The sequence below is a fragment of the Sorex araneus genome, chromosome X (assembly GCF_027595985.1).
Source record: "Sorex araneus isolate mSorAra2 chromosome X, mSorAra2.pri, whole genome shotgun sequence".
NCBI lineage: Eukaryota > Metazoa > Chordata > Mammalia > Eulipotyphla > Soricidae > Sorex > Sorex araneus.
This window is the reverse complement of record NC_073313.1, coordinates 159,047,931-159,066,265: the sequence shown is the minus strand read 5'-3', so window position 1 is coordinate 159,066,265 and position 18,335 is coordinate 159,047,931. Positions and strand designations below refer to the sequence as shown.

The following is an 18,335-nucleotide window of genomic DNA, read 5'->3' as shown; positions in this document are numbered from 1 at the left end:
AAATTACTGAATGGTTACTTCATTGTTACTTAATTATAACAATTGTTTTCGCTTTTATTCCCTACCACACACCTAAATTTTTGCAAATGAGTAGGAGATTATTGGAACATTTTCTTTAAATGTAACATGTGTTGGATGATCAGGAATTTAAGAATGTAACTAATTTCCAGTATAGAAGCACTTTCCTGTGTATCTGTAAAAATGGACAATCTGGTAGCCTGGGTGATAGCACAGCGAGGAGGGCATTTGTCTTGCATGTCGTCAACCCCGGGTTCTATTCCTGGCTTCCCAGAGAGTCCCCAAAGCTCTGCCTGGAGTAAGTCCTAAGTGCAGAGCCAGGAGTAAGTCATGAGCATCATGGGGTGTGACCTAAAAAAGGCAATAAATATATTAAAAATAAAATAAAACACACAATTTGGCCATTAATCACAGCTCTCTCTCTTCTTTTTTTTTTTTTTTTTTGCTTTTTGGGTCACACCTGGTGATGCACAGGGGTTACTCCTGGCTCTGCACTCAGGAATCACCCCTGGCGGTGCTCAGGGGACCATATGGGATGCTGGGAATCAAATCCTGGTCGGCTGCGTGCAAGGCAAACTCCTTACCCGCTGTGCTATTGCTCCAGCCCCCATTAATCACAGCTCTTTTGAGTGATGAATAAAGGGAAATTTTGGGAATTCCACCTAGTAGAGAGCAAATCCCCCATTTTCTAGTAGCTAGGTGATCACACCCAGAAATTGCCCCGGCACCATGTAATCCCATCAATGGGCAACACCCAGAGACTATAAAACCAAGTTCCAGGAAGCGCATGGCCAGGACACCTTATAGCCTAGTTCTCCCTCTCGGGGAACCTGGCAAGCTACTGAGAGTTTCCTGCCCGCATGGGGGAGCCTGGCAAGCTCCCCGTGGGGTGTTCATATGCCAAAACTGGTAACAATGATGGGTCTCATTCTCCTGATCCTGAAATCCTTCCCAGGCACTTTTGGGAAGGATGAGTAAAGAGAGGCTTCTAAAATCTCAGGGCTAGGACAAATGAAGATGTTACTGAGACCGCTTGAGAACATCGACGATCAATTGGGGGATGATGATGATGATGATGATGATGATGATGACGATGATGATGATGATAGAGCAAATGTATGGGGAGGAATAGTGACCACTAAGAGAATATTGTGTCTGTGTGTGAGCGTGGCATGTGCCTTGCCTGGATTCCAATCACCTAATTAATACAAAAGTTAACATTGATGGGGGTTCAATAGACAGGACACAGAGGCCGCTTGCCTGGCTTGTGGCTGACTCAGGTTTTCTTCCACTTTTCATATGGTCTTCTCAGCATCGCCAGGAGCAATTCCTGAGTGCAGAGCCAGAAGTAACCCCTGAGGATCTCCGCGTGTGACCCCCAAAAGATAAAGAGTTCACGTGATGAGCCCCACAGAGAAATGAGCAAACACACAGAGTGAGACCTGGAGCCTCAAAGAGCTGCTTTGGGAAAAGGTCCAGGAACCGTTGGGAACAGAGGCTGCTGCCTCTGCCAGCCCTGAGGTCACAGGGAACAACAGGGCGTGGGGGTCCCCGGGGAGGTCGTGGGTGGGACAAGGCTTTGCACACAGGGGCCTGGTTTCAAGGACCCCCAGCCCTGCAGTGAGACTCCCCAAGGGGGAACACAGGCACCCTCATCCCCCACCCCTGCAGAAATCAAGAGAGTCACACGCAGCAATATTTGCCCTGACAGGAGGGGTCAGCACTGACCTCGTGCCAGGGGCTGTCCCAGCAGGCAGGGATCCTTCCAGGTCCGTTTGATGGCATCTGGTGGCCGAGCTCGTCCCTCACAGCTGCTAGGGCTTTCAAAGGACATCAGAGGAACTGGGGCTTGGCCGGGAGGCGGGACTCAGGGGGCTGCACCCATAAAGGCAGCCGGGCCCACGCTGTCCCAGGACTCTGATCTCGGCTTTGTGGGAGGAAGGACGTGTGTGTGCGTGGTGACCAGGAGCTCAGACCGGACACGTCTGCGGGGGACAGAGATGGCAGCTCAGGTGTGTGAGGGTCAGAGCAGAAAATGCCCCTCCGGGTATGGGGCTGGGGGGCTGATTCCAGAGGGTCCCTGGGGGCTGCTGGCTCATCTGTGGGGCGCGGGGGCCACAGACCCGTGTCCTGTCCCCTCAGAGGCCCCTGTCCCTGCAGTGCTGCCTGCTGTTCCTCTCTGTGGCCATCTTGGCTGGGGGCGCCGGTGAGTCTGGGTGGACCCCTGGGAGTGGGTGGACAGGGCAGCTGCCAAGGCAGAGAGTTGTCCAGGACAGGCAGCCTGGGGGCTACTGCAACCCCCCAGAGACAGAGAATGTCCCTTTCAGGAGCAGACCCGACTCCAAACATGACCTTGGACAGCAAAGGCCCCTCACTCCACTCTCTGCCACGGAGCTGCAAGGAGATTCAGAAGAAGCATCCCAGAGCCAAAGGTGAGCTGACCCTCAGCCCTGCGGCAGCCACAGTGGACCCAGCTGACCCAGGGAGCACAGCCACCGTGGACACAGAGGACCTGCTTAGAAATCCGAATGATTTGAGGGGATGAGGCTTTGGAGACCCGCATGCAGCAAACTGGTCCCTTACATGGGGACATTGTGTCCAGTTTCAGGAATCTGGGGGACATGGGGACCCTGAAGGAGGTCTAGGGTCTTGGGACCTGAGGGTTCTCGGGAAGCTGGCCAGGAGGGCTGACTTCAGGAGGGCTGTTCCCTTCACAACAGAGGGATGGGGGCGGGACACATGTCCCCTTGAGGTGACGCCTGGCCATGCTGGACCTCCCGGGCTCCCTATTTTGTGTTGGGGACCAGGACTCCGTGCTGCTGTCCCCCGCAGATGGCCTGTACTTACTCCGCACTGAGCAAGGGCTCGCCTACCAGACCTTCTGTGACATGAAAACCAATGGCGGCGGCTGGACGCTGGTGGCCAGCGTGCACGAGAACCACCTACCTGGGAGGTGCTGCACAGGAGACCGCTGGTCCAGCCAGCTGGGCAGCTGGAGAGACTACCCCAAGGGTGACGACAACTGGGCCAACTACAACACCTTTGGGTCTCCAGAGGCAGCCACCAGCGACGACTACAAGGTGGGTCTACGGCCGGACCAGCACTGGGAGCAGTGGGCTGGCTCAGGGTTAGCAGATGGGCTGGGCATGGGCAGAGCTGTGTGGACAGAGAGACTCTGTGTCCTGAGTGACTGCTCCTTCCCTGACTCCAGGACCTGGGGCGTGCAGGGTCCAGGTCGGCTGGTTGGGGGAGGGGCTCTGTTCCGTGTCCAGCTGTCCTGCTGGTGCTCAGGGCTCCATGAGGCTGCATCGATAGTGGCCTAGGCCTCTGACCACAGCTCTGTGGGGTTTGCAGAACCCCGGCTACTACGACATCCAGGCACGGGACCTGGCCATCTGGCATGTCCCCAACAAGACCCCTCTGAGTTCCTGGAGGAGCAGGTCTCTGCTGAGGTACTTCACCTACTCGGGCTTCTTCAGTAGATTCGGACACAATCTGTTTGGCCTCTACCAGGTATGTGGGTGGGGCTGGAGGCATTTGTGGGGTGAGGGGGGGCAAGTGCCAATGGTTGGGGTGAGGAATGAGTTGTCTCTGCACCTGGTCACTAGGGTTTTCTGTTTTCTTTGGGTGTTTCCAAGGGGTCTGTCCACAATAATCTCTCTGTGTTTCTCTGTCTCTCTCTATCTCTTTCTCTCTCTCCTGCTCCCGTAAGACCTGAGCCAGGCAGGAAAGTGTCTCAGGAGACAGCAGGGGTGGGGTGGGACCGGGACAGGGGTTGGTGTGGGGAGACTCACCCACTCATGCATAAGCCGATGGCTCTGACTCACCTCATGGCTCTTGCAGAGATACCCCGTCCAGTACGGCATCGGCAGGTGCTGGAATGACAACGGCCCCGCCATTCCTGTGGACTATGACTATGGGAGTCCCCAGAGAACCGCCTCCTACTACTCCCCCAACGGTCGACGTGAGTGTTTGCTGTTTATGCTGAGGATCAAGCCTCTTTGTCCAGTGGTTCGTGGAACTGAGCAGAGCAGCCTTGACAAACATGCCCCTGACCCTCACTGTGATGAGAAATCTATGCGAGCAGATTGACTCGCTTGACCCGCTGTCACACCAGGAAGATCCCCACTGGGACTGTCCACACGGGTTAGGAAGTGCGGGTTGCTCCCAGCCTAGAAACTTAGTGTAGATGTCCCATCTCCAGAAATGGACAGCAGCTCTCAGTATATCACAAGGACAAATCTCTCAGGACAATAATCACAGAGTCTTGATTGGGAAAAGATATTTCAGGGCTCGTTGGGGGTTCTCAGGGAGCTGGTGGGGGTGGCCATGGCTGGTTCATGGGCTGATGGTGCCACTGGCTGCTCCCATCTCCTTTCTCGGTCAAGGAGCTCCTTGGCTCCCTGCATTGATGGCAGACGCTTCTCTGCTCTTCTTTTCCAGGGGAATTTGATCCTGGATTTATCCAGTTCCGGGTGTTTAATAACGAGAGAGCGGTCAATGCACTGTGTGCAGGGATGAGAGTTACCGGATGTAACACGGAACACGTGAGTTTGATGATCAGCATGGGCGTATATGTACATGTGTGAATGTCTGTGCATACTGTGCATATGTAAATTCTGTGAATGTGTATTCATGAATGCATGCTCGTGTTTGATACCTGTGTTTGTGTTTGTGCATGCGTGTGTTAGTGCGAGTGTTCTCTAGCCACTTCTGTCTCCGGGAACTCCCTCGGTTACACCAGTGCCCATCACACACCCTCATGCAGTGATTCCTCCAGGAACATCGAAGCTCTAAGTCATCCGGGACTTCAGTTAGGGACAAATGTCAGCATGTCACTGAAATCCACAGGCATTAGTGTCCCCTGTCTCAGCACAAACAGATGGTTTACCTGCAAAGACACGAGCTCAATCACAGAGGTGCCGGCTTTGGCCAGGGCACACCGTGATGTCAAGATGGGAGGACTATGTTGGCATCGAGATGCATCAGAGACCAGCGGTGTCTGTGGAGAAGAGGGCTTGGAGCCAGGGAACCGTGCGCTCCACCCTGGGTGTGAGGGGAGGTGGTTTGTGAGGTGCCCGAACTTTGCTAGATTTTGCGTATCATTGTAGACTGTAGAGCTGGGTTGAAACAACCTCTGAGCAATAGAACGAGGCATGTCCGGAAGACCAGTGGGCACAGCTGGATCAGAGTCACCTGGGTGATGGATCAGGGACCCATTCGCCATGCTGGGGGGAATATCATGATAGATCAGGAGGGGTCGGGGAATGTTGGTGGCAGGTAGGGGATAGGGTCCAAACCAGGGGCCTGCGGACTGCTGAATCAGCACTTCTGGGCATTGTGTGACACGGGGCACTGTTGGTGACTGAGACTAAAATGACCGGGTCGGTTTGGGACTCGGCTGCTGACCTGTGTCAGTGACAGAAGGCATGGGGAGATAAGGGCAGGGTCCCTCACTGTGCTCAGGTAGCTCTGAGCCTTCGTGGGGGGCAGGGCACTGGGCAGGGCTCAAACTGGGTGCAGACACACAGGGGGAGGCTGAGAGCAGCTGAGGTTGAGGGGGGCTGAGCCCTGGGGCGGAGCATCCAGGGCTTCCCTGAAGGGGGCTGTGAGGGGCAGCGGGCTACAGGGATGTAGGAAGCAGCAGCTGCCTCCAGAGTCTTGTGGGGAGAAGGATTTGGACTTGGGGGTCCCAGCCCAGAGAGGGGAGCAGGACCTGGGGCTGCCACACACTGGGTTTGGTTGTGAAGCCCTCCATTCCCTCTCTGCTTCCAGCACTGCATCGGAGGAGGGGGCTACTTCCCAGAGGCCAACCCCAAACAGTGCGGGGACTTTTCCGCTTTCGACTGGAATGGGTACGCGGCTCACAGAGAATGGAGCAACAGCCGCTCCATCACCGAGGCGGCCGTGCTGCTCTTCTACCGCTGACTGTGCCCGGCCAGCCCCGGTGTCTGCCCTGAGCCGCATTCCTGCCACAGAGAACCTGCAGTATGAGGCAAGAGCCTGAGAGAATAAATTGCATCAGTTTCCAGCTCTGGCTTCTGGAGTTGCTTTGGCGAGGAGCCCGGGCGGGGGGTAGAGTTAGGGAACACATGGAAAGCACGCTCAGTGGCTTGATCATTTTGCGTTTGGGAGCACATCGCTGGGACCCCAGAGGGCCCTCCTCAGACCTCAGGACAGAGTTAGGGTGGGGAAAGATTCCAATTCCTCCCGCCCTCTGGGTCCATTGATGATGGCACAAGCCCCTTCCTAGTGACCAGGTGGCTGTTGGCGGTTTTTTAGACACAAGAGCTAGAGATGCAGGGACTGGAGCAATAGCACAGCGGGGAGGGCATTTGCCTTGCACGCGGCCAACCCGGGTTTGATTCCCAGCATCCCATAGGGTCCCCTGAGCACCGCCAGGGGTGATTCCTGAATGCAGAGCCAGGAGTAACCAACCCCTAAGCATTGTCAGGTGTGACCCAAAAAGCAAAAAATAAAAAAGAGCTAGAGATGCAGCCACAGAGATCCCACTTTCATGGAAGCCTGAGTGGATTCCGTGCAGAGTGGGGCTGTGGGTTTGTTTCTGCATGGTCAGCTGCTCTGCTCTCAGTACATACTGGACACCCCTTGGGAAAAGCCTCAGATGCCAGCTGCAAAGCTGCATCTTCAGGAGACCCCCCTAGTCTGCTTTCAGAGGTGCCTTCAAGTCCAGACTCTCTCCTGTGCCCCCACAACACACTGTAGGTGACCTCACTTGCCCTCCTTGACCTGTGGCTCTTCCCGACCAAGCCCCAAACTTAGAGGAACCATTCCCGTGCCAGATTTGGATTCACCCTAAAAGCCCAGTGTCTGGGGCCAGAGCAGTAGTACAGCAGGAAGGGCGTTTGCCTTGTACGTGGCCAATCTAGGTTTGGTCCCCAGCATCCCATAGCATCCCGCAAGCCCCACCAGGAGGGAGTAACTCTGAGTGCAGAGCCAGGAGTCACCACTGAGCATTGCCGGATGTGACCCAAAAAGCCAAAACAAATTAGCAAAAGCACAGTGTTCATGGAGACAAGATGGATGAGATGTCCTGGCTTCTGGAATCCCACCCTGCCCCACCCTTCCCTCTCCCCCAGGCCAGCGTCTCAGGCAGGGTCCATCTGGGAGCTTGGGGGAGGCTTCCTTCCTTGCAGTTGCATTCACCAGGAAAGCTACTGGCCATTGCTGACCAGAGCCCCGCCCCGAGGTTGTCCCTTGAGCACCGCCAGGAGTAATTCCTGAGTGCAGAGCCAGGAGTAGCCCCTGTGCATCGCCAGGTGTGACCCCCCAAAAAAACAAAACAAAACGAAAACAAAAAAAAAACAGAGTCACAAGCTGATGTGATTTATTCCCTTTGCTTCCGGTCAATGCTGACCTCTCTGCTCTGTCTCCAGAATCTGGCCTCAGCCTGGAGACTCAGCGGTGGGAGAATAGCACGACCACCTCGGTGACGTCCTGGCTGCAGCTGTCGTCTCACTGGGTGCCGTACCCGTTCCAGTCAAAGCCTGAGAAGTCCCCGCCCGGGAGGGGGCTCCCCTGTGGGAAGTAGCCGTTTCCCCCGATGCAGTGCTGGAGGCAGGAGAATAGCTATGAGGGGCTCGCGGCGAAGCCCCTAGCTCTCTCCCTGACATATTCAGTAGCAGCCAGGGACTCCAAACACACGCCAAGTCTGGTTTGTGTGCAGCCCGGCAGCACCCACGTTCATATTGTGTCCAGAATGGCTGTTCTGTCCCCAACAGGTCTTCTGCATGCCCAGGGTCCTGGCCAGCCCCTGCAGGGTCTGATTCAGTTATAGCGGGGCCCTTCTGCAGAAGGCTCAGTCCTGGTTCATGCGCGGGCTTCCAGGATCAGCCCCAGCTTCCATTTTAGGGGGTGGGGAACATCCCCATGACGTTTCCTCCTGGGGGGTCCGTCTCCCAGGCCAACACCTCAACCACCTACCAGGATGTGCCCAGCGGTGAGACAGAGCTGCCCAGAGAGCCCGTGAGTGCACACACCCTCGGCGTGCTTTAGATTTTTTCAAGACTCCAGTTTTGTTTTTTCTTTTTGGGTCACACCCGGCAATGCACAGGGGTTCCTCCTGGCTCTGCATGCAGGAATTACTCCTGGCGGTGCTCAGGGGACCCTATGGGATGCTGGGAATCAAACCTGGGTCAGCCACGTGCAAGGCAAACACCCTCCCCGCTGTGCTATCGCTCCAGCCCTGCCCAGACTCCAGTTTTATTTTTTTAATTTATTTATCCTTGGTCGAGGGATAGGTGTTGATCATTGTCTGATTGAAACTCAAACATGAAAGCTTTGTAACTGTATCTCACAGTCATTCAAAAACTTTTTTTTTTTGGTTTTTGGGTCACACCCAGCAATGCACAGGGGTCACTCCTGGCTCATGCACTCAGTAATCACTCCTGGTGGTGCTCAGGGGACCATATGGGACATTGGGATTCGAACCTGGGTCGGCCACGTGCAAGGCAAATGCCCTATCCGCTGTGCTATCACTCCAGCCCCCAAAAAACTTTTTTATTTATCTTTTTTGGCTACACCTGGTGATGCTCAGGGCTGACTCCTGGTGCTGCACTCAGGAATCACTCCTCGTGGGTTCGAGGGACCCTATGGGATGCTAGGGATTGAACCTAGGTTGGCCGCGTGCCAGGCAAATGCCCTCCCTGCTGTGCTATTGCTCCAGCCCTAGACTCTGGTTTTAAAAACTCCTTCTCCTCCACATACCATATTCTCTGTGGACAGTGTGTGAACTGTTGGCCACTCACACTGAGAGACTCTGCCCCCTTAGTCACAGCACATCTGGGATCTTTCACACCCAACACAGTCTTCACATCTGGACATCAAAGTGTGCCCAGGCAGGAGCTGGAAGCTCCGGGATTGAGCTGATCGTGGTGGAGGGTCCCCAGTCCAACAGTGGGTCCCCAAATCTACACTGCGTGTAGAGTGGATGAAAGGTACTGGGGAACTGAGAGAGATCTAGGTTCCAGGGAGGAAGTGGTTGTGAGAACACACACACACACACACACAGACATGCAGCTATGCAAGCATAAAAGCATGCATTCATGTACCCACATTATGCACATAAGCATGGTATTCACAACCACACATGCACAATAGTCAAACACACACATTTGCACATAAGAACACACATGTATGCACAGACATACATGCATGCACATGTGTGCACTTGCTGATCACCCATACTCACGTGTTCCATGTTGCACCTGGTAACTCTCATCCCTGCACACAGCGTGTTGGCTGCTCTCTCAGTATTAAACACCCAGAATTGGATAAATCCAGCATCAAATTCCCCTGAGAAGAAGGGGGCTAGAGCGATAGCATAGCGGGTAGGGCGTTTGCCTTGCACATGGCCAACCCGGGTAGGGTGTTTGTCTTGCATGCGGCCGACCGGGGTTCAGATCCCAGCATCCCATATGGTCCCCCAAGCACCGCCAGGAGTAATTCCTGAGTGCAGAGCCAGGAGTAACCCCTGTGCATTGCCAGGTGTGACCCAATGCTGTGATCCTTGGGAAGGAAGAGCAGAGAAAGGTCACGAGTAAATGCATTTCTTTCTTTCTTTCTTTCTTTCTTTCTTTCTTTCTTTCTTTCTTTCTTTCTTTCTTTCTTTCTTTCTTTCTTTCTTTCTTTCTTTCTTTCTTTCTTTCTTTCTTCCTCTTTTTGGGTCATACCCAGTGATACTCAAGGGTTTCTCCTGGGTCTGCACTCAGAAATTACTCCTGGCAATGTTCAGGGAACCCTACAGTATGCTGGGGATCGAACCCGGCTTGGCCATGTGCAAGACAACCTCCCTACCCACTATACTATAGTTCTAGCCCCATGCACTTTTTCTTGTTTAATTTGTTTTGTTTTGGGGCCACACCTGGCAATACTCAGGGCCTACACCTGCCTGTGCGCTCAGGAATTACTCCTGGTGGTGCTCAGGGGACACTTTGGGGTTCCAGAGATCAAACCTGGTGCAGCCGTGGGTGATGCAAACACCCAATTGCTCCAGCCCTAAGCTGTGCTTTCTAGCTCTCATAGGTCAGGATGGTGAAGGGAAGAGCAAGAACAAATGCCCGGACTGAAAGGAGCACATGGGCGCACTTGCAAAATGCCAGTGACGGTCACTCTGCTTGGTTCCATGTTGCCCAGGACAGGAAGGTTTAAGCTCCTGCACTGGCAGCACAGACTCACGCTAACCCAGCAAGGAGTAGTAAGAGGTGGTTTTCTGGGCATCTCCGTAGTCATAGTCCAAGGGAATGGCAGGGCCGTTATCATTCCAGCACTTGTCAAGGCCGTACTGGACGGGGTATCTCTGCAGGAGCCACCAGGGTGAGTCAGAGCCACCGGCTGTATGCACGAGGGGCCGAGTCTCCCCATATTAACCCCTCTGTCCCACCTGTCTCTGCTGCCTGGAGGGGAGAAAGGGGGAAGGGGGGGAGAGAGAGATGGAAAGAGACAGAGGAGAGAGAGAGATATTAGAGTAAATAGAGTTGATCAGGGAACAAATGCCGTGACCCAGGTCTGGAGATTCTGACCCCAATTATTGGCTCTTGCATCCTGCCAGCATTACCATGTACCTGGTGGAGGCCAAACAGATTCTGTCCCAGTCTCCGGAAGAAGCGCGAGAAGGTGAAGTAGCTCAGCTGGGAGCTGTTCCTCCAGGAGGGTAGCGGGGTGTCATTGGGGATGTGCCAGATGCCCAGGTCCTGAGCCTGGATGTCGTAGTAGCCGGGGTTCTGCAAGACCCAAAGGGCCTGTGGCCACAGCCCATGCAGACCTGTGGAGCCCAGAGGACCAACAGGACAGCTGGACATAGCACAGACAGCCCTTGCTAGCAGACCATGCTAAGACCCCGCACATCCCAGGTCCCGGAGTTACGGAAGGAGCGGCCACTCAGGACACAGAGATCTCTCTGTCCACACGGCTCTGCCCACACCCAGCCCATGTGATAGAAGCTGAGCCAGCCCGCTACTCCCGGCAGGCCGGGCCGAGGGTCCACCTTGCAGTTGTAGCTGGTGGCTGCCTCTGCAGTCCCAAAGGTGTTGTAGTTGGCCCAGTTGTTGTCCCCCTTGGGGGTGTCTTCCCTGTTGCCCTGCTGGCTGGACCAGCGGTCCCCCGCCGTGCACCTCCCAGCCATGTTGTTCTCATGCACGCTGGCCACCAGCATCCAGCCACCGCTGTCCATGCTCATGTCACAGAAGGTCTGGTAGATGAGCCCTTACTTGGTGCGGAGTAAGTACAGGCCATCTGCAGGGACAGTGCAGAGTTCTGGCACCGGGACCGGGATAGGGTGGCAAGAGGTCCAGCATGGCAGACACATGTTCACAAAAGACCTTCCAAGGGTCACGTATGAATGGACATGAGTCCCGGTTCCTGCTCCATCTGCAGTGACTGTACAAAGCAGAGAGCAAGAGAGACCCTTCCCTAGAAGTGTCCACAGGACACTAATGTCCCTCAGTGTACCCCGGGGTTCCCCAAGTGTCACAACAGAGACACATTTGAAGTCTGCCACATGGGGGATCTCCAAGGCCTCATCCCCTACAATCTCCTGGATTTCGGAACTGATGGGTCCTCTGTGTCCATAGACAGAGGATACGGGCAAAGGTTCTCCATTCCTGGTCCCACTGAACCCAGAGTTCTCAGTCACAAAGTCCCGCAGGTGTCCCAGCTTCTAGGAGCACAGGTGAGCACTGAAGGTTCCCTGGATGGTGGAGCAGGGCTTGGAGAGGAGGAGCCTGTTGCCATAGAAACTGGGACTCTGCAGTCTTAGGCTGTGAGCAGCAGGAAGTGTCCACAGCGATACCCGAAGTGACCAGGTAAGAGGGAACACAGTTCATGGAAGGGGGAAAAATCTTGTTTTTAATAAAACGTGGCTAGGAGGGTCCATGGCAGAGAATATGTGAGGTCTGAGTTCCATCCCAGCAAAACACACAAATACACAGACACACACACAATCCACACAAATGATCACGATTTACAGCACTCCTGATTTAGGGTTTGTTCTGTTTCGTAGGGTATCCTAGCTTCTAGAAGCCCAGGTGGGTGGTGGGTGCTGAGGGTTCCTGGGCAGTGGGGCAGGGCTTGGAGAGGAGGGGCCTGTTACCATGGACCGGAATATTCCTCCCCCCACCTGAGACTGTGAGAACCAAGAAGTGTCCACAACGATACCCCGCAGTGACCAGGTGACAGGTGACACAGCCCATGGGAGGGACAAAATCTTGATTTCAAGAGAACGTCGCTGGGAGGGGTCATGGCAAAGAATGTGTGGGTATGAGTTGCATCCCTGCAAAACACACAAATACACACGCACGCGCCCACACAATCCACACAAATAATGACAATCCACGACACTCCGGTTTTGGCTTTGTTTTGGTTCTTGGGTCACATCGTCTGCACTTAGGAATCTCTCCTGGCCGGGCTCAGACCTTACCAGGGTACCAGGAATCAAACTCAAGTTGGCCATTTATAAGGCAAGTGCCCTACCCTTTGTACCGTCTCTCTAGCCCCGATACAAATGAATATTTCCTACACTTCACTTAATTTGCAAAAGGATCGCAAGACACCAGCACCAGGATGGAGGGATTTATTGTCTTGTGCACCTGTTCACACACTGTAGTTGGTTTTGTCTGGCTGGGACAAGTCGGTGCTACCCTTGGGGCTCCCGGCTCGGTCAGCGGTAGAAGAGCAGCACGGCCGCCTCAGTGATGGCCCGGCTGTTGCTGTAATCTCTGTGTGTTCCATAGCCATTTGCATCAAACGATGAGAAGTCCCCGCACTGCCTGGAGTTGTCCTCCAGGAAGAAGCCCCCTCCTCCGATGCAGTGCTGGAAGCAGAGAGGGAATGGAGGACTTCACAGCCATCCCACAGTGTGTGGCAACCCAGACCTAGCTCCTGTCTCTGGGCCGGGACCCCTGGCCCCCGAATCCTTCTCCTCACAAGACTCTGGAGGCAGCTGCTGCTTCCTGCGTCCCTGAAGCCCGCTGCTCCTCGCAGTCCCCTTCAGGGCAGCCCTGGATGCTACTCCCAGGAATATCACGATATTCCCCGCAGCATGGCACAGGGGTCCCTGATCCAGCAACAAGGCGGCCCTGATCCGGCTGTGCCCACTGGCCTTCAGGACATGCCTCATGTATTGCTCAGAGGTTGTTGCAACCCAGCTCTGCAGCCCGCAGCTATACCCACATCTACCAGAGCTCAGACACCTCTGCGACCACCTCCCCTTTGGCCCAGGGTGGAGCGCTCGCGGTTCCCTGGCTCCAAGCCCTCTTCTCCCCTGGCAATGTGGTCTCTGATGCATCTCGACGCCAACAAGGTCCTCCCACCTGGACACCAGGGTGTGCCCTGGCCAGAGCCGGCAGCTCCGTGATTGAGCTCATGTGTGTGCATGTAAACCATCTGTTTGTGTTGAACAGGGGACACTAGTGCCTGTGGATTCAGTGACACTTTAGAACTGACACATTTGTCCCTAGCTGATGTCCAAGATGACCACCATGAAATTTCCTAGTTCGTGGAGGAATCACACACTGAGGGTGTGTTGGGAACTGGGGAACCGAGGAGACCCCAGAGGAAGTGTCTATTGAGAACACACACATGTGTATGCAGGTATGCAAACACACAGAACATATGCACACATGCATGCAGTGCATGGCATATACACATGCACACATATATGAAAAAGCAGACGTAAAACACACACACACATGCACACACTAATTTCCCTGACTCACGTGTTCTGTGTTGCATCCGGTAACTCTCATCCCTGCACACAGGGCGTTGGCTGCTCTCTCGTTATTAAACACCCGGAATTGGATAAATCCAGCCTCAAATTCCCCTGGGAAGGAAGAGCAGAGAAGCGTCACGGGTCAATGCAGGGAGCCAAGGAGCCCTTTGACCAAGCAGGGAGACAAGAGCAGCCACGTGGCAACAGCAGCTCGTGGCCAGACTCCGCAACCCCCACCCACTCCCTAGGAACCCCCAATGTGCCCTGAAATCCCTTTTCCCATTCAAGACTCCGTGATTATTGTCCTGAGAGATCTGTCCTTGTGATATACTGAGAGCTGCTGTCCATTCCTGGAGATGGACAGTCTGCACTAAGTTTCTAGGCTGGGAGAAACCCGACTTCCTAACCCGAGTAGACAGTCCCAGTGGGGATCTTCCCGGTGTGACAGCCGGTCAAGGGGAGGCGAGTCAATCTGCTCGCATAGATTTCTCATCACGGTGAGGGTCAGGGGCGCGTTGGTCAAGGCTGCTCTGTTCAGTTCCACGAACCACAGGACAAGGAGGCTTGATCCCCAGCATAAACAGCAAACACTCACGTTGACCCATGGGGGAGTAGTAGGAGGCGGTTTTCTGGGGACTCCCATAGTCATAGTCCACAAGAACGGCCGGGCCGTTGTCATTCCAGCACTTGCCGAGGTTGTACTGGACGGGGTATCTCTGCAGGAGCCACCAGGGAGAGTCAGAGCCGTCGGCCATATGCACGAGGGGCCGAGTCTCCCCACACACACCAGCCCCTGTCCCGGTCTCCCCTTCCTGACTTCTCCTGAGACACTTCCCTGCCTGGCTCAGGTCTTAGGGGAAAAGCAGAGAGAAATTGTGACAGACCAGGGGGAAAGACCCCAGAGACCCCAAGCGACCAGGCCCAGAGCAGAATGCTCCCTACCCCAATTATTGGCTCTTGCATCCAGCCAGCTTTACCCCGTACCTGGTAGAGGCCAAACAGATTGTCTCCGAGTCTCCGGAAGAAACGCGAGAAGGTGAAGTACCTCAGCAGGGAGCTGTTCCTCCAGGAGGGTAGCGGGGTGTCATTGGGGACGTGCCAGATGCCCAGGTCCTGAGCCTGGATGTCGTAGTAGCCGGGGTTCTGCAAGACCCAAAGGGCCTGTGGTCAGATGCTCATGGCCACAGCCCATGTGGACCTGTGGAGCCCAGAGCACCAGCACGACAGCTGAACGCAGCACAGACCCCCCCAAAACCAGCAGTCCGCGACCCCACGTGTCTCAGGTCCTTGAGGCTCAGCGGGAGCGGTCACTCAGGACACAGAGGTCCCTCTGTCCACACGGCTCTGCCCACGCCAGCCATCTGCTAACCCTGAGCCAGCCCGCTGCTCCCTGCTGGCCTGGCCGAGACCCACCTTGTAGTCGTCGCTAGTGGCTGCCTCTGCAGTCCCAAAGGTGTTGTAGTTGGCCCAGTTGTTGTCGCCCTTGGGGGTGTCGGCCCGGTTGCCCTGCTGGCTGGACCAGCGGTCCCCCACCGTGCACCTCCCAGCCATGTTGTTTTCATGCACGCTGGCCACCAGCGTCCAGCCGCCGCCGTCCATGCTCATGTCACAGAAGGTCTGGTAGACGAGCCCTTGCTTGGTGCGGAGTAAGTACAGGTCATCTGCGGGGACAGTGCAGAGTTCTGGCACCAGGACCGGGATAGCGTGGCAGGACATCGAGAACACTGGACACCATGTTCTTAGAGAAGCTTCCCAGGGTCACGCCTGAGTGAACTTGAGCACCTAGTGCTAAGTCCTCTATAGACTGTGCAGAGAAGACAACCCCAGAAACCCTTCCCTAATGTCCCTCCGTGTCCCCCGGCTTCCCCAAGTGTCACAGGACAGAGACACATGTGAAAATCTGCCACATGGGGGACAAGCAAAGCCTCATCCCCTCAGAGTCTTCAGAACTTCTGAGCTGATGGATCTTCTGTGTCCACTGTGGCATTAGTCGTGTCCACTGTGGCTGCCGCATGGCTGAGTCAGCTCACCCTTGGCTCTGGGACACCTCTTCTGAATTTCCTTGCAGCTCCGCGGCAGGGACTGGAGTGAGGATGTGCAGTCTTTGCTGGGCTCAGGAACTGGGATTGCTCCTGCAAGGGACGTTCTCTGTCTTCGGGGGATCCCAACCTGTCCCCTCCCACCTGCCCAGCTTACTCGTCTCCCTGATCCCATGTGAGCAGGCAGCCCTGAGTCCATCCCCCTATTCATTAACTCCCCAACCTGAGGTGCCCTTGAGGAGACAAAAAGGGGCATCCAGGACCCCACTGACCACAGCCCGGAGTCCTGAGCTGATTCCAGACAGCCGTGCAGTGTACAGTGGGTGGGACCCAATGTCTGACCTCACTGGCCACTCTTGACCATCCATCCACCTTCCCTGCACTTCCAGGGGCCATCCAGACTCACCGGCACCCCCGGTCAAGGTGGCCACAGAGAGGAACAGCAGGCAGCACTGCAGGGACAGGGGCCTCTGAGGGGACAGGACATGGGTCAGTGGCCCCTGCGCCCCACAGCTGAGCCAGCAGCCCCCAGTGACCCTCTGAAATTTGGTTCCCCAGCCCCACACCCTGAGGGTCAGCTCCTGCTCTGACCCTCACACACCTGAGCTGCCATCTCTGTCCCCCACAGACGTGGCCGGTCTGAGCTCCTGGTCACCACGCAGAGGCGCGTCCTCCCTCCTGCACAGCCGAGCTCAGAGTACTTGGACAGCTTGGGCCTGGCCGCCTTTATGGGTACAGCCCCCCCCCGGTCCCCACCTCCCGGCCAAGCCCCAGCTCCTCTGATATCCTTTGAAGACCTGGTGGCCGAGAGGGACAAGTACGGCCACCAGATGTCATCAAAAGGCCCGTGGCAGGGTCCCTGCTTGCCGGCACAGCCCCAACACCTGGTCAGCGCTAACCCCTCCTGTCAGGGCAAATATTGCTGCTTGCGTCTCTCTTGATTCCTGCAGGGGTGAAGGTGTGAGGGTGCCCATGTTCTGGGGCACTCAGCTTGTTCTTGGGTGCATCTCTCTGCAGTTCTGGGGGTCCTTGAAACCAGGCCCCTGTGTGCAAAGCCTTGTCCAACCCATGACCTCCCCTGGCCCCCCGTGCCCTGTTGTTCCCTGTGACCTCACAACGGGCTCAGGCAACAGCCAATAGTTCCTGGACCTTTTCCCACCGTATCAGCCCTGCCAGTCTCCAGGTCTCCATCTGTGTTTGCCCGTTTCTCCGTGGTGCTCATCACGTTAACTCTTTCTTTGTCGGGGGGTCACACCAGGACATCCTTATGGGTTCCTCCTGGTTCTGCACTCAGGAATTACCCCTAGCAGAACCCTAAGTACTGTTTGGGATGCCAAGGAGTGAATTCAGGTTTGATACGTGCATCCTCCATGCTGTTCTCTCTCCAACCCACATCATATTGTTATCTTTTGTATCTTAATTAGGTTTTCGGTACCCAGGAAATGTTGGTGTACAACATCCCATAATCTCAGTCCTAGCTAGACTTGGATGTTGAAATTGTTTTTCTGTTACTGTTACTTTAACTGACTATGCTTCGGGCTATGTAACTGACTTTGATACTGTTTCCATTGACTAAGTTATTTTGCATATTCTGCCTATGTGGCTGAATATCATTGGTTAGAATATCAAGCTAGTTAATAAAAGAGGCTGAACAAGCTGCTCTCTGGCACAGCACAGCACAATTCCGAAGACAGTTTGTGATCCTCCCAGAAAAGTATTTCTTTCCCGTGCATATCTTAAATGTCTCAGACTGTCTAACCAAACCTTACTGCAACATATGTTGCAACAGGAAAGGCCCATCCCATTTTCCAACATGCAGACATTATTTTCTCTTAAAAATGGTTGCTCTTCCTCCCAAAACATTTGCTCTATACTAGGTGGAATTTGCTAAATTTCACTTTAGCTCATCATTCAAGACAGCTGTGATTAATGGTCCAATCATGTGTATATTACTTTATCTTTAATAAACTTTTTGGGTTTGGGGGTCACACTCATGATACTCAGGAGTTATTCCTGACTCTGAACTCAGGAATTACTGGTGGGGCTCAGGGGACTACATGCGATGCTGGCGATCAAACCTGAGTGGACCTTGTGCAAGACAACAATTTGTATTTTAACAGATATACAGGAAAGTGCCTCTGTACTGGAAATTATTTACTTGTTGAATCCATTGATCATCCTACAATTGTTACATTTACATGAAATGTTCCAATAATCTCCTCTCATTGATTCAATAGAGAAGAAGCCGGGCGTTCCGGTGAGCAACGCGGCCGTAGAATGCTCCAGACCCGAGACCGGGCCAACAACACCAGGGATCCGGACGGAGGAGGTGCAGCCACCACACCTTCTCCAGATGGAGCCCCGGCGACACTGAGCAGAAACTAACACGGCTCCGGGATGCGGGACTGGGACAACTCCGAACCGCACGGCCACATTAGCGGCCGTGCGACCTTTTCTAAAAACTGAAAACATACAATCTTTTAATGGAAAACTAATTATCAAATGTTTACTTGGTAGTAGGGCTGTCTTTCTTGGGGTGAAACTCCAACAAC

The 18,335-nt window shown here is 54.6% G+C and overlaps 2 protein-coding genes and 1 pseudogene across 2 annotated transcripts; 1 reads left to right on the top strand and 2 right to left on the bottom strand.

Moving 5' to 3' along the window:
* Nucleotides 1–2,365: 2,365 nt before the first annotated feature.
* On the top strand, nucleotides 2,366–5,946 carry LOC101559334 (intelectin-1-like). The gene is made up of 6 exons (XM_004613907.1): nucleotides 2,366–2,450; nucleotides 2,851–3,098; nucleotides 3,373–3,531; nucleotides 3,862–3,982; nucleotides 4,462–4,565; nucleotides 5,794–5,946. The coding sequence occupies exons 1-6, from the start codon at nucleotides 2,366–2,368 to the stop codon at nucleotides 5,944–5,946; spliced, it is 870 nt and encodes a 289-aa protein (XP_004613964.1).
* A 1,491-nt stretch (nucleotides 5,947–7,437) lies between these two features.
* On the bottom strand, nucleotides 7,438–12,227 carry LOC101536957 (intelectin-2-like; annotated as a pseudogene).
* A 467-nt stretch (nucleotides 12,228–12,694) lies between these two features.
* Nucleotides 12,695–17,005, bottom strand: LOC101537223 (intelectin-1b-like). Its single transcript, XM_004613908.2, has 8 exons — nucleotides 16,943–17,005; nucleotides 16,190–16,253; nucleotides 15,775–15,876; nucleotides 15,158–15,405; nucleotides 14,729–14,887; nucleotides 14,340–14,460; nucleotides 13,752–13,855; nucleotides 12,695–12,847 (listed from the first exon to the last, which is right to left on the bottom strand). Exons 1-8 carry the CDS (start codon nucleotides 17,003–17,005, stop codon nucleotides 12,695–12,697), a joined length of 1,014 nt encoding a protein of 337 aa, XP_004613965.2.
* Nucleotides 17,006–18,335: the final 1,330 nt, after the last annotated feature.